Genomic DNA, 27,662 nt, shown 5'->3' with positions numbered 1-27,662 from the left:
AAGTACACAAGAAAATGCGAGACGTATTAATTAGTAATAATATCACACGAAAAAAATACCTTTTATGTCATTTATTGTCCGACTATCGGCATGACCGTTCATCACCTAACACGCTTTCTACTCAAGAATACGCAGCAGTACGAAGTTGGAATTTTTGTCACATTGTAAGGTTTTTGGCCACTTGCTGCTGCTCAAAATATAAACCTCAAAGTCAATGCAATCAAAAGAGCCTGTGATGGACAGACACTCTGACAGTTAGATAACAAACACCACAGAAAAGTATGATATAGTTGCAAATTAACATTTTCCACATTTTTTCCTTTGTTTGTACTGTGAAACCTTGCTTCTTGCAAATTTCATGATTCTATCCTAACAGAAAGTACCCTATGGGTTTTGCTGACTGAGTATCAGAATATGAATTACATGGCTTAAGTGAACCTTTCATTAGGTTGCACTGATTAGAAGCTTCAATTTCGTATGCCGATAAGCAATCAAGGACACCAGTAAGTGACATACTGTACATTTTAACGTTATACGGCTACCCGTTCCCCAGAAAAGGAAGCCTTAAGATGCGTACAGACATACTGACTGTCAGATAACGAATGACAAAAAATTTTTTCTCGTGATATTATAACAAATTTCCAGTTTACAGTTTTTTTTTTTTACTTTTACTGTGAAATCTTGTTCCTTCTCAACTGTCATGATCATGATTCTAGACCAACGGAAAGTACCCTATAGGTTTTGTTGAATGAGTTTGCGAGGGTCTAAATATGTGACATAAATGGACGTAACTTTTGATTGCGTTGACTTAAACGCTTCAATGTTTTACGCTACCAAGGGACCACAGACATTAATATGTGACAGAACTTCCAACTTGAGACGTCTAACCATTCCTGAGAAAAATGGTTTTTAACAGTTGCGCACATAGATAGACGGACAACAGACTGATCCCATATGGGCTCCGTTTTCACCGACTGAGGTATGGAACTATGAAAATAGCCGGACAAGCTTCGTCTGTCAACTTCGCTGACTATTCTGATGCTGAACATCAGAACTTTTTTTTTCTTGCCATCAGTGTTCTGACTGGTTTGATGCGGCTCGCCACGAATTCCTCTGATGTGCTAAATATTTGCAGGATGTATACCAATTTCTGTCTTCCTCTACAGTTTTTGACTCCTACAGCTCCCTCTAGTACCGTGGATGTCATTCCCTCATGTCTTAACAGATGTCCTATCGTCCTGTCCCTCCTCCTTATCAGTGTTTCCCACATATTCCTTTCCTCTCTGATTCTGCGTAGAACTTCTTCATTCACCTTATCAGTCCATCTAATTTTCAAAAAAAATGTTCAAATGTGTGTGAAGTCATACGGGACTTAACTGCTAAGGTCATCAGTCCCTAAGCTTACACACTACTTAAACTAAATTTTCCTAAGGACAGACACACATACCCATGCCCGAGGGAGGACTCGAACCTCCTCCGGGACCAGCCTCACAGTCCATGGCTTCAGCGCCTGAGACCGCTCGGCTAATCCCTCGCGGCTCTAATTTTCAACATTCGTCTGTAGCACCACATCTCAAATGCTTCGGTTCTCTTCTGTTCCGGTCGGACCTCGTCGCCCGACCGCTCCGAGAGCACCACGCTGCCTGCGAAGGCGGCACAGACCAGTGGGTGGATGACCAGTGCAGTCAGTTGTCGTTACGTAGCGGTAGTCTTCAGAGCAAAACATGTATAGTGGATATTTCAGTCCACCGCTCCCCACTGCACTGAGACGAGGACAAGGTGTAAGTGTGGTTACGGCTGTGCAATTCGTTGCAAGCAAAATAGTTATTACTTGTTTTATTATTATTGTTTTATTTCTACCTGAAAACAATGTACAAACGTAGGAAAGAAAAATGCAGCTCCTTTATTACAGACATATCTTTCATTGAAAAGTGTCACAACGAAATATCACAGAATGGGTTTCAGACTCAGTACTCCGTAGCTGTTTAATGTCGACACGAGTCATCGACGTCTGCGTCGTCAGTGCCGGAGTTCTTTCATCTTCGCTTCAGATGGCAGCAGCATAGACAAGACACCACACACTGTAAACAAAAAAGAGAGGTTCCTATTTTATCAACAGCCGCATGACAGTGCATACACAGAGGTGTGCTGGATTTCAGTGCTTTATATTTAACCGTAACAAAAAATAGGTTTTTGAAAATTAATGTTGATACGTATGACTCCATAAACTAGCCCATATGTCAAAGATAGGACGTACAGACAGCGATATTCAGAAACTAAGAAGTAGGGAGACATTAACAAGTACCACTGTAGTTTAGTTTATCTCGTCACAGGTAGTATCGGGAGGCATCACGTGAATTCTTGATAATATCCGAAAATGGCTAAATTAAGGTCGATCATTGGGGAAATAATTGATTTACTGCGGGGTGTTGAAAGTTATTTCAATAAATTTCATTTTCGATATTTCTGAACCACCAGGCTGGGTAGTGTGTTCACAATAATAGATGTATATAATTCTGACTAAAAATAAATGTGATAACTACAGTATATTCATTTAATGGTTGTCAATGACTGGAAGTGGGTGGCTAAGTGAAACGGATGTAACTATAATAAAAAATACCCCATGTAGAGCAAAAAATGTACAACAAGCAATGGCACATTATTACTGCAATAGCAAACGGTTGCAATGAACTGTTGTAGGCTGGAAGGTAGGTGGTGTCAGCTGAGAATTGTGGGTAGATATAAACAAAAAGGATGCATTGACTAATGTACAGAATCTCCCCTCAGAATTATTTGCATACAGGCTGGAAGACGAACACAAAATTTCGTTCCGTTATCAATCCTGTAGAACAGTAACATCTTTGCTTCACATGGTATTTATGTTTTGTGCCCATGCGGCAAATGAGATGTCTCTATAACAAATGTTCTCAACTGCTTCATGGACCACCTGCCGATTTCTCAAGGTCGTCAGGAAAACTATAAATGACCAGTACTGTGTCTTTTTTTAATTCCTAGAATTTACTGTGCTACTCACATTATTTTCTGTAATAACCGCAATAAAAACCAATACAAACTATAATACCCGCTTTCGCCAAATTACCGATCAGTTCAGCTTGCTGGCCGCACGGTGTTCCCTAACAAACACCAGCAAAAATGTCGGAACTCTACTTATTAAATTGGGGAGCATCACTGATTTGCATTCCACGCCACTATCCGGAACCTCTGTCACTGTAAGCGGTGACAGTTGCTTCACTTGGGCTGTGACCAGTTGAGAGTGAAATGAAATGTGACTTTCGAATTTTTATCCACACATTAGACTTTGAAAAGTGACAGATAAACGACTCTTTTAAAAAATTGTTTAAGCTGAATGCACGTTATTTATTATTCAACCAGTCTCCCGGAGTAGCCACTCATCAGAACTCAGACAAGATATATTGTAATACAAAAAAGATGACTAACGAAAAATGAAGAAGTCATCCAAATAGGACGGAAAAGGTTGGATGTGATCACCATGTATGGGCACACAAATGATTACAGTAGCAGGAGACGGAATGACGTATTCAAGAAAAATAAAATGAAATTACGGTATGGCATTCAAGGCCAGGAGTCCCCACCAGAGGAATTTCGAGCGCCGAATTGGAAGCCTTTGCAGTTGTCACCGTGTTGGACGACCTCCGTGTTGATGAAATTATCAAGATGACGACACCAAGACCCCGAGTGCAGAAAAACTCCGACCCAGTCGGGAATCGAACGCGGGGCTGCTGCAAGGCAGTCAATCGCACCACCCACTCAGTTAAGGAGGCGGACTGTTTATTCAAGGAAAAGAGCTTCACGAACTGCTAAAGTCAGTTACGCATTGGTTTACATCTCACCCACCTGCTGGCTGGTTTGATGCAGCTCTTCATGCTACTCTATCCTGTGCAATCTTCTTCATCTCCCAGTACCTACTGCAGCCTACATCCTTCTGAATCTGCTTAGTGTATTCATCTCTTGGTCTCCCTCTACGATTTTTACCCTCCACACTGCCCTCCAGTACTAAATTGGTGATCCCTTGATGCCTCAGAACATGTCCTACCAACCAATCCCTTCTACTATTCAAGTTGTGCCACAAACTCCTCTTCTCCCCAATTCTATTCAATACCCCCTTATTAGTTATGTGATCTACCCATCTAATCTTCAGCATTCTTCTGTAGCACCACATTTCGAAAGCTTCTATTCTCTTCTTGTCTAAACTATTTACCGTCCATGTTTCACTTCCATACATGGCTATACTCCAAACAAATATTTTCTGAAACGACTTCCTGACACTTAAATCTATACTCGATGTTAACAAACTTCTCTTCTTCAGAAACGCTTTCCTTGCCATTGCCAGTCTACATTTTATATCCTCTCTACTTCGACCATCATCAGTTATTTTGCTCCTCAAATAGCAAAACTCCTTTACTACTTTAAGTGTCTCATTTCCTTATCTAATTCCCTCACCATCACCCGACTTAATTCGACTACATTCCATTATCCTCGTTTTGATTTTGTTGATGTTTATCTTATATCCTCCTTTCAAGACACTGTCCATTCCGTTCAACTTCTCTTCCAAGTCCCTTGCTGTCTCTGACAGAATTACAATGTCATCGGCGAACCTCAAAGTGTTTATTTCTTCTCCATGCATTTTAATACCTACTCCGAACTTTTCTTTTGTTTCCTTTACTGCTTGCTCAATATACAGATTGAATAGCATCGGGGAGAGGCTACAACCCTGTCTCACTCCCTTCCCAACCACTGTTTCCCTTTCATGTCCCTCGACTCTTATAACTGCCATTTGCTTTCTGTACAAATTGTAAATAGCCTTTCGCTCCCTGTATTTTACCCCTACCACCTTCAGAATTTGAAAGAGGGTATTCCAGTCAACATTGTCAAAAGCTTTTTCTAAGTCTACAAATGCTAGAAACGTAGTTTTGCCTTTTCTTAATCGTCGTAGGGTCAGTATTGCCTCACATGTTCCAACATTTCTAGGGAATCCAAACTGATCTTCGCCGAGGTCGGCATCTACCAGTTTTTCCATTCGTCTGTAAAGAATTCGCTTTAGTATTTTGCAGCTGTGACTTATTAAACTGATAGTTCGGTAATTTTCACATCTGTCAACACCTGCTTTCTTTGGGATTGGAATTATTATATTCTTCTTGAAGTCTGAGGGTATTTCGCCTGTCTCATACATCTTGCTCACCAGATGATAGAGTTTTGTCAGGACTGGCTCTCCCAAGGCTGTCAGTAGTTCTATTGGAATGTTGTCTACTCCCGGTGCCTTGTTTCGACTTAGGTCTTTCAGTGCTCTGTCAAACTCCTCACGTAGTATCATATCTCCCATTTCATCTTCATCTACCTCCTCTTCCATTTCCATAATATTGGCCTCAAGAACATCGCCTCTGTATAGACCCTCTATGTACCCCTTGCACCTTTCTGCTTTTCCTTCTTTGCTTAGAACAGGGTTTCCATCTGAGCTCTTGATATTCATGCAAGTGGCTCTCTTTTCTCCAAAGGTCTCTTTAACTTTCCTGTAAGCAGTATATATCTTACCCCTCATGAGATAAGCCTCTACACACTTACATTTGTCCTCTAGCCATCCCTGCTTAGCAATTTTGCACTTCCTGTCGATCTCATTTTTGAGACGTTTGTATTCCTTTTTGCCTGCTTCACTTAACTTCATTTTTGTATTTTCTCCTTTCATCAATTAAATTCAGTATCTCTTCTGTTACCCAAGGATTTCTACTAGCCCTCGTCTTTTTACCTACTTGATCCTCTGCTGCCTTCACTATTTCATTCCTCAAAGCTACCCATTCTTCTTCTACTGTATTTCTTTCCCCCATTCCTGTCAATTGTTCCCTTATGCTCTCCCTGAAACTCTGTACAACCTCTGGTTTATTCAGTTTATCCAGGTCCCATCTCCTTAAATTCCCACATTTTTCAGTTTCTTCAGTTTTAATCTACAGTTCATAACCAATAGATTGTGGTCAGAGTCCACATCTGCCCCTGGAAATGTCTTACAATTTAAAACCTGGTTCCTAAATCTCTGTCTTACCATTATATAATCTATCTGAAACCTTCTAGTATCTCCAGGGTTCTTCCATGTATACAACCTTCTTTCATGATTCTTGAACCATGTGTTAGTTATGATTAAGTTATGCTCTGTGCAAAATTCTACCAGGCGGTTTCCTCTTTCATTTCTCTGCCCCAATCCATATTCACCTACTACGTTTCCCTCTCTTCCTTTTCCTATTGTCGAATTCCAGTCACCCATGACTATTAAATTTTCGTCTTCCTTCACCACCTGACTAATTTCTTTTATCTCATCATACATTTCATCAGTTTCTTCATCACCTGCAGAGCTAGTTGGCATATAAACCTGTACTACTGTAGTAGGCGGGGGCTTCGTGTCAATCTTGGCCACAATAATGCGTTCACTACGCTGTTTGTAGTAGCTTACCCACACTCCTATTTTTTTATTCATTATTAAACCTACTCCTGCATAACCCCTATTTGATTTTGTATTTATAACCCTGTATTCACCTGACCAAAAGTCTTGTTCCTCCTGCCAACGAACTTCTCTAATTCCCACTATAACATTATCCTATCCATTTCCCTTTTTAAAATTTCTAACCTACCTGCCCGATTAAGGGATCTGACATTCCACGCTCCGATCCCTAGAACGGCAGTTTTCTTTCTCCTGATAACGACGTCCTCTTGAGTATTCCCATCCTGGAGATCCGAATGGGGGACTATTTTACCTCCGGAATATTTTACCCAAGAGGACGCCATCATCATTTAATCATACAGTAAAGCTGCATGCCCTCGGGAAAAATTTCGGCTGTAGTTTCCCCTTGCTTTAAGCCGTTCGCAGTACCAAAACCGCAAGGCCGTTTTGGTTAGTGCTACACGGCCAGATCAGTCAATCATCCAGACTGTTGCCCCTGCAACTACTGAAAAGGCTGCTGCCCCTCTTCAGGAACCACACGTTTATCTGGCCTCTCAACAGATACCCCTCCGTTGTGGTTGCACCTACGGTACGGCTATCTGTATCGTTGAGGCACGCAAGCCTCCCCACCAACGGCAAGGTCCATGGTTCATGGGGGGGGGGGGGGGGGGGGGGGGAGATATCTGTATGGTGTGAAAAGTGACAACTGACCCTGAATAAGGAAAAGTGTGAAGTTATTCACATGAGTACTAAAAGAAATCAGCTAAATTTCGATTACGCGGTAAGTCACACAAATCTGAATGCTGAAAATTCAACTAAATACTTAGGGTTTACAATTATAAATAACCTAAACTGGAGCGATCACATAGATAATGTTATGGGTAGAGCAAACCAAAGACTGCGATTTATTGGCAGAACACTTAGGAGGTGCAACAGGTATACCAAAGAGGCTGTTTACACTACGTTTGTCCGCTGTATTCTGGAGTATTGCTGTGCAGTATGGACTGTGGGACTGACGGATGATATTGAAAAAGGGAGACTCGTTTTATATTTTCGTGAAATAGGGGAGATAGTGCCACAGACATGATACGTGAGTTGGAGTGGCAACCATTAAAACAAACGCGTTTTTCGTTGCGACAGGATCTTCTCATGAAATTTCAATCACCAGTTTTCTCCTCCAATTGCGAAACATTCTGTTGGCACACACCTACATAGGGAGAAACGATTATCACGATAAAATAAGAGAAATCAGGGCTCCCACAGAAAAATTTAAGTGCTCGTTTTTCCCACGCGTCGTTAGAGAGTGGAACGGTAGACAGCCAGCTTGAAGGTGTTCATTGAACCCTCTGCCAGGCACTTTATTGTGAATAGCAGAGTAATCACGTAGAAGTAGATGTAGATGAAAAGAAATGCCACCCAAGACCATTAGTCCTCGGTATTGGACCGTACGGCGGGTGACAGAGAGTTTCTCCAACACTGTCTGGGGTGCCTCCAGGCACGACTTTGGCGTGGCAACTCATTGATCGAAGTAGAATTGCTTTCAGCGGTGAGTGCCGCCTCGAATTCAGCCACGATGAGCGGCGAAGCCGCACCTGCAGACGCCCAAGACAGCTGTGGGACACCGACCTGGCTGTCGCCCGCCATACGACCCAACAACCAGAAGTGGTGGTGGCCTGTGGTGACGTTTCATTTCATAGCGAGAGCCCTTAGGTTGCAGCACCCTTACATCACAACGGTACGTCGACGATATCCTACGCCTCGTTTTGTTGCCCTTCATGGCAAGTCATCCTGGGCTTACATTTCAGCAAGATAACGCCCGCCCGTCCACAGCGAGAGTTTCTACTGCTTCTCTCTGTACTTGCCAGACCCTGTCTTGGTCTGCAATGTCACCGGATCTCTCTCCAACTGAGAACGTTTGGAGCATTATGGACGGGTCCCTCCAAACAGCTCGGGATTTTGACGATGTAATTCCCCAATTGGACGGAATTTTTCACGATAACCGTTTGGAGCATATCCAACAGTTCTGTGAATCAACGCCAAGGCTCGAAGGTGGACCACCGCGTTACTATTTGGACCATTTGTGAAGTTCTTTCTCCTGAATAAATCATCAAATTTTTCTGAAACTGTGATCACTTGCCTGTCTGTATAATTACGTCACATCTACCAATTTCCGTTGCATTACAATAATTTATTCGTGGTGTGTCTTTTTTGTCTTAGTGTATAAAAATCAAAATTGATTGGCGACTCCATGGAGTGTTGTGTGCACCACGACCAAATAGTGGATAGAATTGTAAGGAAAATCAGCATTGGCCGTAATTTGTTGTTTTATTGTCAGTAAAATCGATTTTCAGTCGCTTAGTGACCATCCTCAGTGCTGCAATATACAATTAAAATTGGTAGGCACTGGTATCAAGCTTAGAGCGATCACATAAGCTCTTAAAATCCCGACCGAGAGGCGACAGCTCCTGCTGGCGTGAGTAGAAAGACAAATTATGCCGAATGTATGACTCCAGTGTTCCACTGCGTAAGTGAGTACAGATTCTGTGACCAGGTGGTAAATATGTACCAACCACACCATCTACAAGAGAAAAAAAGACACTAAGGTTTCTAAGGTAACAGTGGATAGCAGTGCCCAAGTGTTTCTCAGTACATGCAAAACAATCTTCAGGTGCAGTATGGGCGAGATATAATAGTATCACTGGACCCTGCTAAAATCACAGCCACACAAAGTACTGTCCTCTTGATCCTCTTTGTTTCTTGTTCCCGTTTCTCTATGCGGTTGGCGTGTTGTTTCAGATGTGGCACTGTCAGTGTTAGTCATCCCTTTCCAGCTTCCCCTCTTCTGCCCCTGCCACTAGTTCCCTCTTACTCCCCCTCCTTCCTCAATCCCCCCTGCCCCCTTTCCCCTTACCCCTTCCCCCACTCCCCACCCACTTCCCCAGTCACCCATCCTCTCTACCCCCTTCCCTCATCACCCTTTCTCCATACCCCATTGCTCCCTTTCCTCTATTCCCTTATTCCTCCTACACCCTTCGCTCTTTCCCCATTCCTTCCCCCCCCCCCCCCTCCCCCATGTTGGAATCTGTCTACCCTTTTGATTCCACATTGAGTGTGAGAGCACTCCATCGTCTCCATATTCAGGCCACAAGTGGCGCATCGGGATCATCTGACCGCCATGTCATCCTCAGCTGAGGATGCAGATAGGAGGGGCATGTGGTCAGCACACTGCTCTCCCAGACATTATGCTGGTTTTCAGTGACCAGAGCCGCTACTATTCCGTCGAATAGCTCCTCAATCGGCACCACGAGGCTGAGTGCACCCCGAAAAATGGCAACAGCACATGGCGGTTCGGATGGTCCCCCATCCAATTGCTGGCCACGTCCGACACCGCGTAACTTTGGTGATCTGACGGGAACCGGTGTATCCACTGCGGCAAGGCCGTTGCCCTTAAGCGTGAGAACATTTTCTAAATTTTTGGGTAGCATGTAGCTCAGGCGGCACATCGGTACCAGTTCAATATTCAGCTAGTTTTTGTATGTCCTTCCTTTCGACGAGGTATTGCGGACACTAGCTATCACAACAGCCACAGATATCTGTGTAAACCAGTTATTTTGGCCACTGCTGCAGTGTAGATATCACTTCAGTATAGCCTGAAGATGGCGCACTGCAGCGTCGAAACTGGTAGCTACACAATAAATAAGATCATAAGGATGGCTGTCGGCGTTTTATTTTCTTACAATATTCAACTAGTGTGATGTAGGAAACTGCCTGAAAACCGCACCCACGCTCGCTGACACACAGACACCCTCATCGTTAACCCACTGTGCATATTCGTTCCCTGACCATCACCTCCACATGTCCTGACAGCGGACACTTTAATGTACCTGGGTATCTGGGCCGGTCAGCTACACAACCCATAGAGGAGCGTTATTGCATGAACGCCTGAAAAATCAGAATTATCACATCATGAAGTGTAGCACAATTTGTCTACATTAGAAATGGCCTCATTTCAATGAGGAAGAGAGCCTAAAATTTTCTTCAGGTACGCCATATCCAGATGAATCACCACACTGATGATGAGCTCTGCATAGTTCCACCAAATTTCACGTATTTCTGAAAAAACACTGATGCCACCACCATCATACCTTAGCAGTAGATCTGGCCGAGAATCCGAGAATGTTCTGGTCTCATGTAGAATTGCTAAGTGGGTCAAACACTTCTATCAAGTCACTCGTTGATCAGTCAGATGTGGCGATAGAAGACAGCAAAAGTAAAGCCGTAGTTTTAAATTTCGCCTTTAAGAAATCGTTCACGCAGGAGAATCGTGCAAACTTACTGTCATTAGACCATCGCACGGACACCTATATGAAGGAGACACTAACAGGCATATGTAGCGTAGAGAAACAACTGAAAGAGTTGAAAATAAATAGGTCGCCAGTTCCTGATGGAATCAAAATTCTGTTTTACAAAGAATGCTCGACAACATTGGTGCCTTGCAATTATCTTTCGGCCAGCACAAAGTTCCAAGCGACTGGAAAAAAGCGCAGGGGACTCCTCTATATACGAAGGGTAAAGGAACCGATCCACAAAATTACAGATCAATATCTTTAACATAAGGTTGCTGCAGAATCATTGAACGTATTCTCAGTTGAAATATAATAAATTTACTCGAGGGGAAAAAGGTTCTCTCCACATATGATCACGGCTTTAGAGAGCATCGGTTGTGTGAACCTCAGCTTGCCCTTTCTTTACCTGAGATCCTGAGAACAATGCATGAACGGTCACAGATGGATTCCGTATTTCCAGATTTTCGTGAAGCATTTGAGACGGTCTCCCACTGCAGACTGCTAACAAAGGTACGAGAACACGGGACAGGTATGTGAGTGGCTCATAGACTTCTTGTGTAATAGTATCCAGTATGTTGTCCCAACGGCGAGTGTTCATCAGAGGCAAGGCAATCGTCAGGAGTGGCCCAGGGAAGTGTGATAGGAGCGCTAGTGTTCTCTATATACATAAATGACCTGGTGTAGAGAGTAAGCAGCAGTCTGCAGATATTTGCTGACGATGCTGCGGCGTGTGGGAAGGAGTCATCGTTGGGTGACTTTAGGAGAATACGAGATGACTCAGTGGTGCAGAGTGGATGGTTCATCCTGTTTTATTCTTGCGACCAGCCAGCCAAGCCACCTGCTATATTGTTTTAACACCTTTTGCAGCTTTTTTTCTGATCATTAATGTTTTTAATTTTGGCTTGATACTTTCTGTTTCTACTTACACAATAGTTTTACACATGTTGTTTCTTCTCAGATTTCAAGCGATAGCATTCCTTTGGGGTATAGTTTTAATTTACTAAGGAAAAAGAACTGATAGCCATGCAGTGTAGTCCCTTTAAACTCCAAACCACCCAACCAACCAACCGACATGACTTGGACAAAACTCGTCGTCGAGGACGAAGCGGCCGGCCGCGGTGGTCTCGCGGTTCTAGGCGCTCAGTCCGGAACCGTGCGACTGCTACGGTCGCAGGTTCGAATCCTGCCTCGGGCATGGATGTGTGTGATGTCCTTAGGTTAGTTAGGTTTGTAGAATGAAGGCTTTCACGACCGGGTGACATGGTTGTTGACATACTTTCCGGGATGTGAGGTCGTGTTCCAAGAACTTTTTCTGCTCCTTACGTTTCGTGCAGGACTGCGCTGGACTTCCTCAGAGGCGCTGCTCCGCTGAGTCTAAGTTCTAGGGGACTTATGACCACAGCAGTTGAGTCCCATAGTGCTCAGAGCCATATATATATATATATATATATATATATATATATATATATATATATATATATATATATATATATATATTTGACGACGAGGCCAGAAGTTGACTGAGCCGTCAGTTGCGTACGCCCGCGCTACCGCAGCCGCTCCGGCGCTGACTCACCGAAGACGAAGCCTCCGAGGATGGCGATGGCGAGCACGCAGCTGGAGTCGATGAGGGCGCCCAGCATCAGTGACGTCACGAACGTGCCCAGCCGCCCGCAGCACAGGGACAGGCACACCGCCATCGCCCTGGAACGACATCAGCAACATCACAGCAACATCAGCAGCCACCAGTCTCGCGACTAGTAGCGCTCTCTCACTCTGTGCAGCCCGCATCACGTGGTCGTGCGGCAGCGTTCTCGCTTCCCAAGCCCGGGTTTCCGGGTTCGATTCCCGGCGGGGTCAGGGATTTTCTCTGCCTCGTGATGGCTGGGTGTTGTGCGATGTCCTTAGGTTAGTTAGGTTTAAGTAGTTCTAAGTGCTAGGGGACTGATGACCTAAGATGTTAAGTCCCATAGTGCTCAGAGCCATTTTTCACTCTGTGCAACATCCGTCCGTCTCCAGAATAAGATTTTCACTCTGCAGTGGAGTGTGCGCTGATAGGAAAATTACGGTGCCGGACCGAGACTCGAACTCGGGACCTTTACCTTCCCCGGGCAAGTGCTCTACCATCTGAGCCACCCAAGCACGATTCACGCCCCCAGGGAGGACTCGAACATCCGATGGGGGCAGCGGCGCGGACTCTAACAAGACGCCCTCAGACCGGATACCCCGCGCGGCGCGAGCTATTGAGGAAGGTTCCAGAATGAGATTCTCACTCCGCAGCGGAGTGTGCGCCGATATGAAACTTCCTGGCAGATTAAAACTGTGTGCCCGACCGAGACACGAACTCCGGACCTTTGCCTTGCGCGGGCAAGTGCTCTACCGAGTTCGAGTCTCGGCCCGGCACACAGTTTTCATCTGCCAGGAAGTTTCATATCAGCGCACACTCCGCTGCGGAGTGAGAATCTCATTCTGGAAACATCTCCCAGGCTGTGGCTAACCCATGTCTCCGCAGTATCCTTTCTTTCAGGAGTGCTAGTTCTGCAAGGTTCGCAGCAGAGCTTCTGTAAAGTTTGGAAGGTAGGAGACGGGATACTGGCAGAAGTAAAGCTGTGAGGACCGGGCGTGAGTCGTGCTTCTGTAGCTCAGATGGTAGAGCACTTGCTCGCGAACGGCAAAAGTCCCGAGATCGAGTCTCGGTCGGGCACACAGTTTTAATCTGCCAGGAACTTTCATATTCAGGAAGCTAATGCGAAACCCAGCGCTTTCTCAAAAGCGGCACGACCATCTACTGTAACATAACTTTCCCTAACCGGCAGAATAAAATTTGGGAAAAAAATATATCGGTATGATCCAAAGCGTATGCAACGCGTTGAAGAATGGTTTACCTTGGAAAAAGTACGGCGGAAGTGAGATGGCATGATGCAGTAATGAGATTAACATACATACATCACTGCTTTTTTTTCTCCTTGCCGACACAGTGCCTTTGCAGAATGCACCAGACGATGGCGGATATTCCACATTTTCGAAGTTGGGAAACTCTTATAACCGTGGTAATACTGCGTTAATTTCCACGTACTGAATGTGTTTCCAAGTACTACGTCCGTCTCCAAGAAAGGAACTGCAGGTTCGGCTTTGTAGATAAACAATATGTAGTCAACACAGAGCTTTTACAATTCGTTCGTCCTGCTCTCAAACAATGACGCACAATCCTGATACCTATTCCTCTGAAACATAGAGAAACATACAAATTAATTTTAGTATGGCGCCATCCATTTGCAAATAATTGCGTGATTTCCGCGTCTGCGCATTCTTCCCGCGCGAGTACTATTACGTGCGGATGCCGTCAGTCGTACCTAGCCACCCGTAAGGTTCAACCGCCTGAAAATGTCAGACAGACGCTGCCGCGAAACTTACAAGTCGCACGCCGTCATCCTGCGGCACACCCGTGAGGACCATTTGCAATTTGATGTGGCCATTCTACAAATGATTTGCAGACACGTTTTTACAACAAAAAAATGAATTATTAGTAGTTAAAGATTACAAAACACAGAGTTCGTGAACGTACCTCTTCTCCCTGCGACAAGAACAGCAGAAGTAAATCATATCCGAGGAAATTCTGATAACACAACATTTTGTTGAATGGAAAATTGGAATGTGTCACAGAGTTTAGTCTACCTGCTTCGTTACAATGACTGTGCACTACAGTATATTGTTTGTCCTTTAAACTCATCTCGATTTTAACACGAAAATAGTTTACATTACAGAGTGTTTGACTTTTCTTGCAAAGTTACACGAAATGTGACCTGTTCTGTTTTGCTATACGTTTCAGCCGCGTGGGAATAGCCGAAGGGTCTAACGGGCTGCAGTCATGGACTGTGCGGCTGGTTCCGGCGGAGGTTCGAGTCCTCCCTCGGGCATGGGTGTTTGTGTTTGTCCTTAGTATAATTTAGGCTAAGTAGTGTGTAAGCTTAGGGACTGATCATCTTAGCAGTTAAGTCCCATAAGATTTCACACACATCTGAACATCATCTGATACGTTTCAGTGTGTGAATTCGGAGGAACTACGCACTGATATCCCATTCTTGGCCTACAAAAGGCGTGTCAACGCGGAACAGATGTGTGAACCGCAGAGTGGCCTGGGGACCTACCGCCTCTGCGACTGAAGTGCGGTGGAGCCGGACCACGGGATTTTAAAAATCTGGTCCTGCCTGCGCGTTTCTTAACAAGGTAGTTTGAAGCCTTCTACCAGAGTTAGCAAGCATTGTTTCTTCCTGAAAAGTAGTCACGGAATGAGCTGAAAAATAATCAAATATCGCTCAACGATACGTCGCGGTCGCGTCAGAACGTGTTCTACACCAGTGCGTCCCAACCTGGCGGTAATTACTCCCAAGGTCTAAACTGGAATTTTCTGAGCGGCAAAAACTAAACGATCGGTTGTGTTTACGTCGTGACACTGAATTATTTTCAAAAGATCATTACTATTATCACAATTTTGTAAGACTCTAATATTGATTATACATGTTATCAGTAATTACTTTTTCTCCATTAGTAGCATTAACGCGACGGAGGTTCCAGGTTCCTCATATAGTCCACATACTACACAGACATGTTGTGCTTCGTCCCGTTCGTGGTTGATGATAAAACTAAGACATATACGTAACAAATGCTAAATACCTCAAGAAAATGTTTTCACCAAGTTGTATATAGTAACCGTAGTAGTCCAGAAATTGCTTCATAACTTGCTTCGAGACAGATAAGTGATTTAATTGAGAGTGTGACACAGGAGTGACTACATAAAGGCTACTTCTGTACAGAGTATTAATCTTATTTTTAGAGTGGTTAGGAACGAAGCAATAACAGCCTGAAGGCGTCCAGTTTCTGCCATTTCAGAAGTAAGGGGTGCAGGAATCAAGAGATTTACAAAGTGTAGTGCACACATCTGAACTTGTTCGATTTTAAATGAGGTTGCAGGTAGCAGGTCAAACAAGACCCTCAGTGGCGAGGAGTAATGCAGGGGATGTACGTTCTGTAGCAGGTGTCTGCCCTCACTGTGAACAGGTGACTTTCTTTTCTGAGATGGAGTTGTGGGCAGCATATGCGATCTTTCGATGCTCTACGAATTCCTTCGTCATTCATTGTAACAACCCCGCTCCCACCCCTTCGCCGACGCACTGACACACACACACACACACACACACACACACACACACACACACACAAAGAAACACAAACTAAATATGGCTCATCCTTCATAATTTTAAAAATAAAAGTGTTCCAAGAAAAATCTTTCATTCTATGGTTTAGTTAGTTGGTAATCACATCAATAATAATAATAACAACACTATGTACAGTACTGTATTAGCCTTTATGTAGTTACTGCTCTGACGTGCTGTCAATTAATTCATTTATCTTGTAAGTAGGCTGTTTAGGTTTTTATATTGGTAACTCCACGTAGCGCTCTGTATGAAAATCACTGGCTGTGCTGTATGCAGTCTGTGGCTGGTTTGCATTGTTGTTGGCTATTGTAGTATTGGGCAGTTGGATGTGAACAGCGCGTAGCGTTGCGCAGTTGGAGGTGAGCGGGCAGCAGTGGTGGATGTGGGGAGAGAGATGGCGGAATTTTGAGAGCGGACGATCTGGACGTGTGTCCATCAGAAAGAGTAAATTTGTAATATTGTATATCATGGACTGATATATATATATATATATTATCACTTTTGAACACTATTAAGGTAAATACATTGTTTGTCCTCTATCAAAATCTTTCATTTGCTAACTATGCCTATCAGTAGTTAGTGCCTTCAGTAGTTTGAATCTTTTATTTAGCTGGCAGTAGTGGCGCTCGCTGTATTGCAGTAGTTCGAGTAACGAAGATTTTTGTGAGGTAAGTGATTTGTGAAAGGTATAGGTTAAAGTTAGTCAGGGCCATTCTTTTGTAGGGATTTTTGAAAGTAAGATTGCGTTGCGATAAAAATATTGTGTGTCAGTTTAGTGTTGATCAGAATAAGTAAAGAGAGAAATGTCTGAGTACGTTCAGTTTTGCTCAGCTGTTTGAAAATCAAATAATGTAAGAGGTTTATAAGCACAATAATTCATTATTTTTTTTAAAGGGACGTTTCAATCTGTCTATAAGCTAGTAATGGCGCTATTTCTGGACTACTGCCATAACTATTTACAGTTTGGAGAAGACATGTTCTTGACATGTTTAGTCTTCGTTACGTATATCTCTCACTTTTATCATCAGTGATATACTCATTAGCATGAGTTTAATAAAGCACAATAAGCCTACAACGGACAACGTGTTCTCTTATAAAAAAAAAAATCAATGGTTTTGTCTTTATCTCTCAGAAAATTTCATTTTGCCCCTCAGACGGTAATTACCCCCAGTATAAAAACTAATGGTGTAGGGTAAGACAGAGGTTGGAATATATCGAGAAAATACACTGAAGCGCAAAGAAACTATCATAGGCATGGGTATTTAAATACAGAGATATTGGAGCAGGCAGAACATGGCGCTGCGGTCGACAACGCCTACATAAAACAACAAGTGTCTGGCGCACTTGTTAGATCCGTTACTGGAGCAACAATGGCAGGTTATCAAGATTTAAGTGAGTTTGAACGTGGTGCTATAGGCGGCGCAGAGGCGATGGGACACCGCATCTCCGAGGTGGCGATGAAGTGGAGATTTCCCATTACTACCATTTCACGAGTGTATCGTGAATATCAGGGATCAGGTAAAACATCAAATCTCAGACACAGCTGCGGCCGGAAAAAGATCCTGCAAGAACGGGACCGATGATGACTAAAGAGAATCGTTCAACGCGACATAAGTGCAACCCTTCCGCAAACTGCTGGAGATTCTAGTGCTGGGCCATCAACAAGTGTCAGCGTGCGAACCATTCAACGGAACATCATCCATATGGGCTTTCTGAGCCGAAGACCCAGTTGTCCACTCTCGATGACCGCACGACACAAAGCTTTACGCCTCGCCTGGACCCATCAACGTGTACATTTGACTGTTGATGACTAGAAACATGTTGCCTAGTCGGACGAGTCCCGTTTCAAATTGTATCGAGAGGGTAGACGTCTACGGGTATGGAGACAATCTCATGAATCGATGGATCGTGCATATCAGCAGGGGACTTGCAACACCATTATCGATAGTAAGTAGGTCATGCTATGCAATTCTGTGTATGTAACTTTGAAGTGATTGTTCTGTACTAGTTAAGATCTTTGAACTGTCAGGGGGAAGTGGAAGACTGTGAGGGATAGTATCAAAAAAATTATGTTTAAAAATAATTAAACTTTATACAACACGTATGCTCGTAAAAGAGAAATTGTACTTTGAATACTGGTTCATACGTAGGGAAGTTGTACACTACTGGCCATTAAAATTGCTACACCAAGAAGAAATGCAGATCATAAACGGGTATTCATTGGACAAATATATTATACTAGAACTGACATGTGTTTACGTTTTTATGCAATTTGGGTGCATAGTTCCTAAGAAATCAGTACCCACAACAACCACCTCTGGCCGTAATAACGGCCTTGATACGCCTGGGCATTGAGTCAAACAGAGCTTGAATGGCGTGTACAGGTACAGCTGCCCATGCATCTTCAACACGATACCATAGTTCATCAAGAGTAGTGGCGTGTGTTGTGACAAGCCAGATGTTCGGCTACCATTGACCAGACGTTTTCAATTGGTGGGAGATCTGGAGAATGTGCTAGCCAGGGCAGCAGTCGAACATATTCTGTATCCAGAAAGGCCCCTACAGGACCTGCAACATGCGGTCGCGCATTATCGTGCTGAAATGTAGTGTTTCGCAATGATCGAATGAAGAGTAGAGTCATGGCTCGTAACACATCTGAAATGTAACGTCCACTGTCCAAAGTGCCGTCAATGAGAGCAAGAGGTGACCGAGACGTGTAACAAATGGCGCCCCATACCATCACACCGGGTGATACGCCAGTATGGCGATGACGAATACACGCTTCCAATGTGCGTTCACTGCGATGTCGACAAACACGGATGCGACCATCACGATGCTGTAAACAGAACCTGGATTCATCCCAAAAAATGACGTTTTGCCATTCGTGCACCCAGGTTCGTCGTTGAGTACACCATCGCAGGCGCTCCTGTCTGTCATACAGCGTCAAGGGTAACAGCAGCCATGGTCTCCGAGCTGATAGTCCAGGCTGCTGCAAACGTCGTCGAACTGTTCGTGCAGACGGTTGTTGTCTTGTATAATTCCCCATCTGCTGACTCAGGAATCGAGTCGTGGCTGCACGATTCGTTACAGCCATGCGGATAAGATACCTGTGATCTCGACTGCTAGTGATACGAGGCCGTTGGGATCCAGCACGGCGTTCCGTATTACGCTCCTGAAGCCACCGATTCCATATTCTGCTAACAGTCACTGGATCTCGACCAACGCGAGGACCAATGTCGCGATACGATAAACCACAATCGCGATAGGCTACAATCCGACCTTTAAAGTCGGAAACGTGATGGTACGCATTTCTCCTCCTTACACGAGGCATCGCAACAACGTTTCACCAGGCAACGCCGGTCAACTGCTGTTTGTGTATGAGAAATTGGTTGGAAACTTTCCTCATGTCAGCACGTTGTAGGTGGCGCCACCGGCGCCAACCTTGTGTGAATGCTCTGAAAAGCTAATCATTTGCATATCACAGCATCTTCTTCCTGTTGGCTAAATTTCGCGTCTGCATTACGTCATGTCCGCGGTGTAGCAATTTTAATGGCCAGTAGTGTATTATATGGTGGAAAATGTGTAGGGGACCCCTCCGCTGCGGAAGGAGGCTTGGCCCGAGGGAAAAGGTGGTTTTGGCGGTCAATATGGGCGGCAATAGAGTTAAAGAGCACATTACGCAGTCAGTGGCCAGCAGTTGTACAGTCAACACCATAGGTACCAAGTGAGGGATTCGGGAGTCGATGTATGTTGAATTTGCCTCGGATGTGGTTACGGCTGTAATATGGTACTCTTGTATTATGAAATGGCTCTGAAATGATTAATACGTCGCCAAGAAGAAATCTGAAAAGAGCCTTGAACTGCAAGAGGTGAGACCAGATAGCCGCTACGTGCTTGCTACCACTATTGCGCAACTGCTCCGCCAACTTCAGGAAATCAGTTATGTATCTTAGTATCGACCAGCATATTTGCGTGTGTGCGTTTTCAATAATAATTCAAGTGATAAAAACGTGTGTGAACTTTGAAATTGTCCTGATCATAAAGCCGTTTTAGGGTCCTATCCTAAACGTGCAAAGACCAAGTATCCTGTTCCTGAATGACCATTGAATTGTTTCTAACTTTTAGTGTGCCAAAGTTTCGGTGTTAAAGTGTATAAATGTTGCTAGTTAAACCACCTGCTTCACAGGTAATGAAAAAGGTACATAATGTGACTTACAGGAAATTTGATTTTGCCTTGACCATTACAATAAACTAATTTCCGAAGTTTTATTTGAGAATAACATTTGAGTAAACTGCTGTATAATAATGAAACATAAACAAATTCAAGTGGGGTTTTCAAATTTACGTTAGTGTAATGCAATTTGTCTCTGAAATAGTTACAGATTTTGCCTGTAGAATAAATGACAGTTTAAAGGCCCCTCTATATTCTTCTCTATAATGAGAAAGTTAAACTAAATACTGCTTTTACTAAAGGAATCTGAAGTATTTCCATAAAAGAGAGAGTATAAAAAAGTGTTTGTATTTCATTAAATTTGCGATGTTTGTGTGTTAGTTAAACCAGGACTCTTGTAATGCTTCATATGCTTCATTTCGTCTCGTGATATCTTTAATAAATTTTCTGTGCTGAATTGGTTAATGATTGAGATAATAATCATCAATACGAGTAAAATGCCATTTATCTTTCTGTGGTTGCCAAATCATGCAAATGATTCGTACTACTGTACACTGTTCTGTTCGTCTGATAGTCGTGTGTGTTCCAGAATGAGATTTTCACTTTGCAGCTGAGTGTGCGCTGATATGAAACTTCCTCGCATATTAAAACTGTGTGCCGGCCCGAGTTCGATCTTAGGTTAGTGTTGTTTAACGTCCCGTCGAGAACAAGGTCATTAGAGACGGAGCGCAAGCTCGGGTTAGGGAAGGATGGGGAAGGAAATCGGCCGTGCCCTTTTCAAAGGAACCACCCCGGCATTTGCCTGAAACGATTTAGGGAAATCACGGAAAACCTAAATCAGGATGGCCGGAGACGGAATTGAACCGTCGTCCTCCCGAATGCGGGTCCAGTGTGCTGACCACTGCGCCACCTCGCTCGGTCCCCCGAGTTCGAGTCTCGGTCCGGCACACAGTTTTTAATCTGCCAAGAAGTTTCAGTCGTGTGTGTTTATTACACTTTACAAAGAGAAAAGAGTGAAAGTCCTTTTTGCAAAATTTACACTCCTGGAAATGGAAAAAAGAACACATTGACCCCGGTGTGTCAGACCCACCATACTTGCTCCGGACACTGCGAGAGGGCTGTACAAGCAATGATCACACGCACAGCACAGCGGACACACCAGGAACCGCGGTGTTGGCAGTCGAATGGCGCTAGCTGCGCAGCATTTGTGCACCGCCGCCGTCAGTGTCAGCCAGTTTGCCGTGGCATACGGAGCTCCATCGCAGTCCTTAACACTGGTAGCATGCCGCGACAGCGTGGACGTGAACCGTATGTGCAGTTGACGGACTTTGAGCGAGGGCGTATAGTGGGCATGCTGGAGGCCGGGTGGACGTACCGCCAGGTGCAAATGGCATGGCAAGCCGTTCCACAGGACTACATACAGCATCTCTACGATCGTCTCCATGGGAGGATAGCAGCCTGCATTACTGCGAAAGGTGGATATACACTGTACTAGTGCCGACATTGTGCATGCTCTGTTGCCTGTGTCTATGTGCCTGTGGTTCTGTCAGTGTGATTATGTGATGTATCTGACCCCAGGAATGTGTCAATAAAGTTTCCCCTTCCTGGGACAATGAATTCACGGTGTTCTTATTTCAATTTCCAGGAGTGTATATATGAATCTTTGAACTTAATGTTTCAAATTATTATGCCTTATTAGGCTGTCGACCGTTTATTATTTCATTCACGAGAACTTCAATACTTTCGTAGCATCCAAAATTAAAGTCTTTCTACTAACTGCCATTTACACGAAATTCATGTTCGATACCCTCTGTCCATTAGGTAAACACACGGTCAAACTTCAAAATTCCTCACAGAGGGTAACACCTATTGTATGTTAACGCCACATTTGGCACAACGTTCGAGTAGGTGCTATAGAGTGTTCAAGCTGGCGACGGCTCTGCAATGCTGTGGGGTGTGTGCAGTTGGAGTAATATGGGACCCCTGATACGTCTACATACGACTCAATGATCCTCTCTGATCCCCTGAATCCATTCATGTCCATTGTGCATTTGGACGGACTTGGGCAATTCCAGCAGGACAATGTGACACACCTCACGTCCAAAATTGCTAGAGAATGGCTCCAGAAACAATCTTGCGAGTTTAAACACTTCCACTGGCCACCAAATTACCCAGACATGAACACCTTTGAGCATATCTGAAATGCCTCCCAAAGTGCTGTTCAGAAGAGACCTGCACTATCTCGTACCCCTACGGATTGATGGACAGCCCTGCAGGATCCATGGTGTCAATTCCCTCCAGCACTACTTCAGACACTAGTCGTGTTGCGGCACTTCTGCATGCCCGTGGGGGCCCTACACGATATTAGGCAGGTGTACCCGTATCTTTGACTCTTTCGTGTATTTCAGGACGTTAGGTGTAAGTGCTGCTGACAGACGTAGGAGGCAGAGCAGAGGAAATCGTAGCGGGGAACATCGAAACAGTCATAGGACTGGGGTGAAAACAAACAGACGGACGCTGACCTGAGGGAGGTTGGGAAGGAGTCCACGACGACGGTGTTGACGACGGAGACGCACATGCCGGACAGCACCATGAAGGCGAGCGGCAGCATCAGCATCTGCAGCTCCGACTCAGCCCAGATGCTGCACACGCCGCACACCCCGGACACCGCCAGGCTCACCGCTGCAACGCAAACAGAGAATACTTCTCAGCTGCTGCGCTCAGTTACCCTGTACCGCAAGTTGGAAAAGAGAGACGGAGAGGGCGATATACACGTGCGTGTGATAAGATTCTTCCCTCGAAAATTTCTCTCCTCGGTACCATTTGATAAGCAAGATGCACACATAGGCGAAATACCCTCAGACTTCAAGAACGATATAATAATTCGAGTCCCAAAGAAAGCCGGTGTTGACAGGTGCGAAATTGATCCAATTATCGCTTTAATAATTCATCGTTGCGAAATACTAACACGAATTCCTTACAGGCGAATGGGATAACTGGTAGAAGACGACCTCGGGAAAGACCAGTTTGGATTCCGTAGAAATATTGGAACATGCGAGACAATACTGAAACTACGACTTATCTTAGAAGATAGATTAAGCAAAGGCAAACCCACGTTTCTAGCATTTGTAGACTTAGAGAAAGCTTTCGACAATGTTCACTGGAATACTCTCTTTCAAATTCTGAATGTGGCAGGGGTAAAATACAGGGAGCGAAAGCCTATTTACAATTTGTACAGACACAAGATGATGCATTGGTTGAGAAGGGAGCGAGACAGAGTTGTAGCTTATCCGAGATGTTATTCAATCTGTATATTGTGCAAGCAGTAAAGGAAACAAAAGAAAAATCTGGAGTAGGAACTAAAATCCATGGAGAAGAAATAAAAACTTTGAGGTTTTCCGACGACATTGTAATTCTGTCAGAGACAGCAAAGGACCTGGAAGACCAGTTGAACGGAATGGACAGTGTCTCGAAAGGAGGATATAAGATGAACATCAACGAAAGCAAAACGAGGATAATACAATGTAGTCGAATTAAATAAGGCGATGCTGAGAGAATTAGATTAGGAAATCAGACACTTAAAGCAGTAGATGAGTTTTGTTATTTGGGGAGCAAAACTAGTGTGTGTCATTTCCTAAGGGACCAAACTGTGGAGATCATCGGTACCTACACTTCACACTATTTTCAACAGCTGAAACTAACTTACGCTAAGGACAACACACGCACCCATGCCCGAGGGAGGACTTGAACCTCCGGCGGGAGGGGCCGTGCAGTTCGTGTCATGGCGCCTCTAACCGCGCAGCCACTCCGCACGCATGAAACTAACTGATGATGGTCCAAGTAAGGAGGATATAAAATGTAGACTGGCTATGGCAAGGAAAGATTTTAGGAAGAAAAGAAATTTGTTAACATCGAGTATAGATTTAAGTGTCAGGAAGTCGTTTCTGAATGTATTTGTATGGAGTGTAGCCATGTATAGAAGTGAAACATGAACGATAAATAGTTTAGACAAGAAGAGAATAGAAGATTTCGAAATGTGGTGCTACAGAAGAATGCTGAATATTAGATGGGTACATCACATAACTAATCAGGATGTACTGAATAGAATTGGGGAGAAGAGGAGTTTGTGGCACATCTTCACTAGAAGAAGGGATTGGTTGATAGGACATGTTCTGAGCCATAAAGGGATCACCAATTTAGTATTGGAGGGCAGCGTGGAGCACAAAAATCGTAGAGCGAGACCAAGAGATGAATACCCTACGCACATTGAGAAGGATGTTGGCTGCAGTAGTTACTCGGTGATGAAGAAGCTTGCACAGGATTGAGTAGTATGGAAAGCTGCCTCAAACTGGACTGAAGACTACAACAAAAACTCGTACCTCCTCTGTGTCACCACAGATTACGTGTCACTGATCTCCTTTGTACTAACACCGCACTACACGCGAGATGGCAATTGCTTCCACGCCCTAAATGGAATTTTAATTAATGTTAACTGCAGTCTTCTACAAGTGTTGTCCCCTGCGCCGAAAACAGCACGTACATAGCTCGCCAATCTGTTATCTTGAGGGTGCAATACACTCTTAGCGAGGAACCGATATTGTCTAAATAAATAAATTTTCCATTAATCTGTTTATAAAGGATGCGATTCGCCTTTTATTAGCCAGAATACGAGAAACTGCCCAATTACATTCCACTTGATGAATCGCAAATAATTTCCAATCTTTACATTTTCATAAAAACAAGACAATGAACTGCATATTTGCGTAATTACTATCAAGTTGTTCTCAGTTACACATCCAAATAGCCAGACATTGCTAATTACGTCATTAAGTGATACCGACTATGGCAGACAACATGTCCGTCTTCCGAGACTGTTCTGATCTTACAGCCGAACCACTTCCCCCGTCATACAAGTTAGGCGCGACCAAAAGATCTTCGAAGAGCTTGATCTGCCTTTTCCTGTAGCAGTGTTTACAGATTTGAAATAACGGCATGACAGTCTGCTACTGAGAGATACTTTTACATGAACTGAAAGTAAATACAAGGTTTAGTTTTTCTATGATAAATAACCGAAGTTTATCATTTTGGTGCGCAACTTTCTAACGCACCAGCCAATAGCGGAGGGGGACCACAATGTAGGCTGTCTCTCTGACAGTAGCACGCCGAACAAGCCACCTGTCATCGCTACCTCACATCGTGTTACGTCATCTTCCCACTGCTGTCTTCTCAGCTGCTCTAAGAAAAGCTTCTTGTATGTGGATATGTTGGCTGTAAAGCCAGAAATATTACAAGGGCAGTCATAAACACCAGTGACACAACAAAGCTCCATCTGTACATACATCGTCTACCATTCAATCTACCAGTTGTAGAATCTTGCAACAGCTTCTGACGTCAAACTTGTTCAACCGATTATTGTGTTCATCAGTGTGTGATGTTTCTTTCATATTGCTGCACATTTTTTTCGAATTTTATGTTTTATTGGGGTGCTGTAATTAACGAGCATAACTCGCTTTCTTGAGCAGCGACGTGCAGTGATAGAGCGACGAGCTGGGTGCGGTCCCCGTGATCGGAACACGGAGAGTAATGATTTTAAAAAAATGTAACCATATAGTCGGAGAAGTGAGTAACTACAGATTTGGTATGCAATACAAAATAAACAGCATACATCCTTAGGAATTACAGGTAAACTCCATGGCACACTTTGCACATTCACTCACACACTCAGCACAGTCCGAATATCACAACTTCTTCCTAGCGAAACTTTTAGTCTGACTCATAACTGGATATCCGCTTCTTGCAGAAACTAGGTAACACTGACGTAGTCTTTTTTTTGTTTTAGTGAACACGCCGTCATTTGACTGTATAGTTGTTTATTTAATTTTGTTTTCGGCCTTTTATGCCGTTTTCAAGTGACTGAGTTTATGTCATTAACATGTATTGCAATACATGGTAATAACATGATCACTTGAAAATGGCATGAAAGGCCGATACCTGGGTCGTCATTAATAAACAATAGTGCAGTTCAGCAGCACCAAAAACTATTTACTGACGTAATCCGTTGTGGTCAGCTGTCGAAACTGCTCCGTCACACATGTTGGTTGAGGGACTCCTGCTCTGATCAAGGTCTTAAGAAACTTGCCGCGTTGTCTCTCACAGCGTGAACACCCTAGTACCACATGGTAGAAGTCTGCAGTCTCAGTTGTGTGGACTTCGCAGTATGGAAATGGCTGAACTTTCATCCTATAAAGATGTGAAGAGTAACATTTGTGACCCAGCCGTAAGCGCGTTATGACAGTGGTCTCAGTTCTAGATAGTTCGATTTGGGAGAACCAAATTTTTCGCGGAACACTCGTCTGTATTGCAGCATGATGTCTTCCTTTCGACTGTTGTGAGATCTCCGATGTCTGTGACCATTCTTGATGAACCTTTTTCTTCACGCCAGCGACAGAAGCTGTATGTGGAAGGCAGGTGTAATAAGGTTGGTCATCAGTTACACCTTGTTTTGCCAGGTGGTCCGCCATTTCGTTACGTGAGATACCAGGATGTTCCTTGATCCATAATAACTGGACGCGTTTATGTTTACTTTCACACTGATACAGTAACTTAATTACTTGCATTGCGGTTAGTGTTGTAGGCCCACTGCTGCTTTTCCAGGTTTTCCAGTGCACTCCTCGAATCCGTGACAATAATGAAGTCGTTGAACTGATTTGCCGCCTACTGAAGGGCTTCCTTAATTGCAAGGGCTTCAGCGGTGAAGATGCTGGCTTCCGCCGGTAGCTTAAACATAGCCCGGGATAGCGGTTCTCTGCAGAAGTAAGCAAAACTGGCGGCCTCTTTTGTTTTGGAGCCATCAGTGAAGAGACAGCGGTAACGGCGCGCAATACACCATAGACTTGCGCCAGTGGAGTTCAGGATTATGAGCGAGCCAGCAGAGGGAATGCTACTCGGAGAATCTGGGCGCAAGGAAGCCACCGACATTTAGACGCAGAGCTAAGACTTGTCCTCGTCAAACATTAATAATGAAAAGCCACCTTGAGCATATTAAATGTTAGCGGGAGCCTAAGTGCAATTGAAGCTATGGTATTACCGTACCAATACGAAGAAAACAAACGCCATTTATTTATCTCTCGACAACGTCCGAATACTTCCGAACCCATACGAAGTGTACTCAGGATCTATATTGCACGGCAAGATAGCCAGTCGGCATTAGGATCCAATACAGACCTGCTCTCTGAACCAGCTATGCTCTCAATTTTAAGTAATACTGGAATTCTTTGTGTTAACCGAGCTGGAGGACGGCGGTTCAATCCCGCGTCCGGCCGTCCTGATTTACGTTTTGCGTGATTTCCCTAAATCGCTCCAGGCAAATGCCGGGATGGTTCCCTTGCAAGGGCACGGCCGACTTCCTTCCCCGTCCTTCCCTAATCCCATGAGACAGATGACCTCACTCTCTGCTCTCCTCC

General features: G+C 44.1%; 1 protein-coding gene across 3 annotated transcripts in view; it reads right to left on the bottom strand.

The window, feature by feature from the left end:
- Positions 1-1,882: 1,882 nt before the first annotated feature.
- LOC126293693 (synaptic vesicle glycoprotein 2A-like) overlaps positions 1,883-27,662 on the bottom strand; it is a 124,953-nt gene continuing 99,173 nt past the window's right edge. For 2 of the 3 annotated variants that reach the window (XM_049986995.1, XM_049986996.1), the window contains 3 exons: positions 22,722-22,881; positions 12,389-12,516; positions 1,883-2,081 (listed from right to left, as the gene is read on the bottom strand). In XM_049986995.1, the coding sequence (XP_049842952.1) occupies positions 2,020-2,081; positions 12,389-12,516; positions 22,722-22,881 (350 nt within the window). In that variant the 3' untranslated portion in view covers positions 1,883-2,019. The remainder of the gene's footprint in view (positions 2,082-12,388; positions 12,517-22,721; positions 22,882-27,662) is intronic. The other variant, XR_007552343.1, reaches the window with a different exon arrangement.

The sequence above is a fragment of the Schistocerca gregaria genome, chromosome 10 (genome assembly GCF_023897955.1).
Source record: "Schistocerca gregaria isolate iqSchGreg1 chromosome 10, iqSchGreg1.2, whole genome shotgun sequence".
Lineage (NCBI taxonomy): Eukaryota > Metazoa > Arthropoda > Insecta > Orthoptera > Acrididae > Schistocerca > Schistocerca gregaria.
The sequence above is the reverse complement of the archived record's forward strand: the minus strand, read 5'-3'. Positions and strand labels throughout refer to the sequence as shown.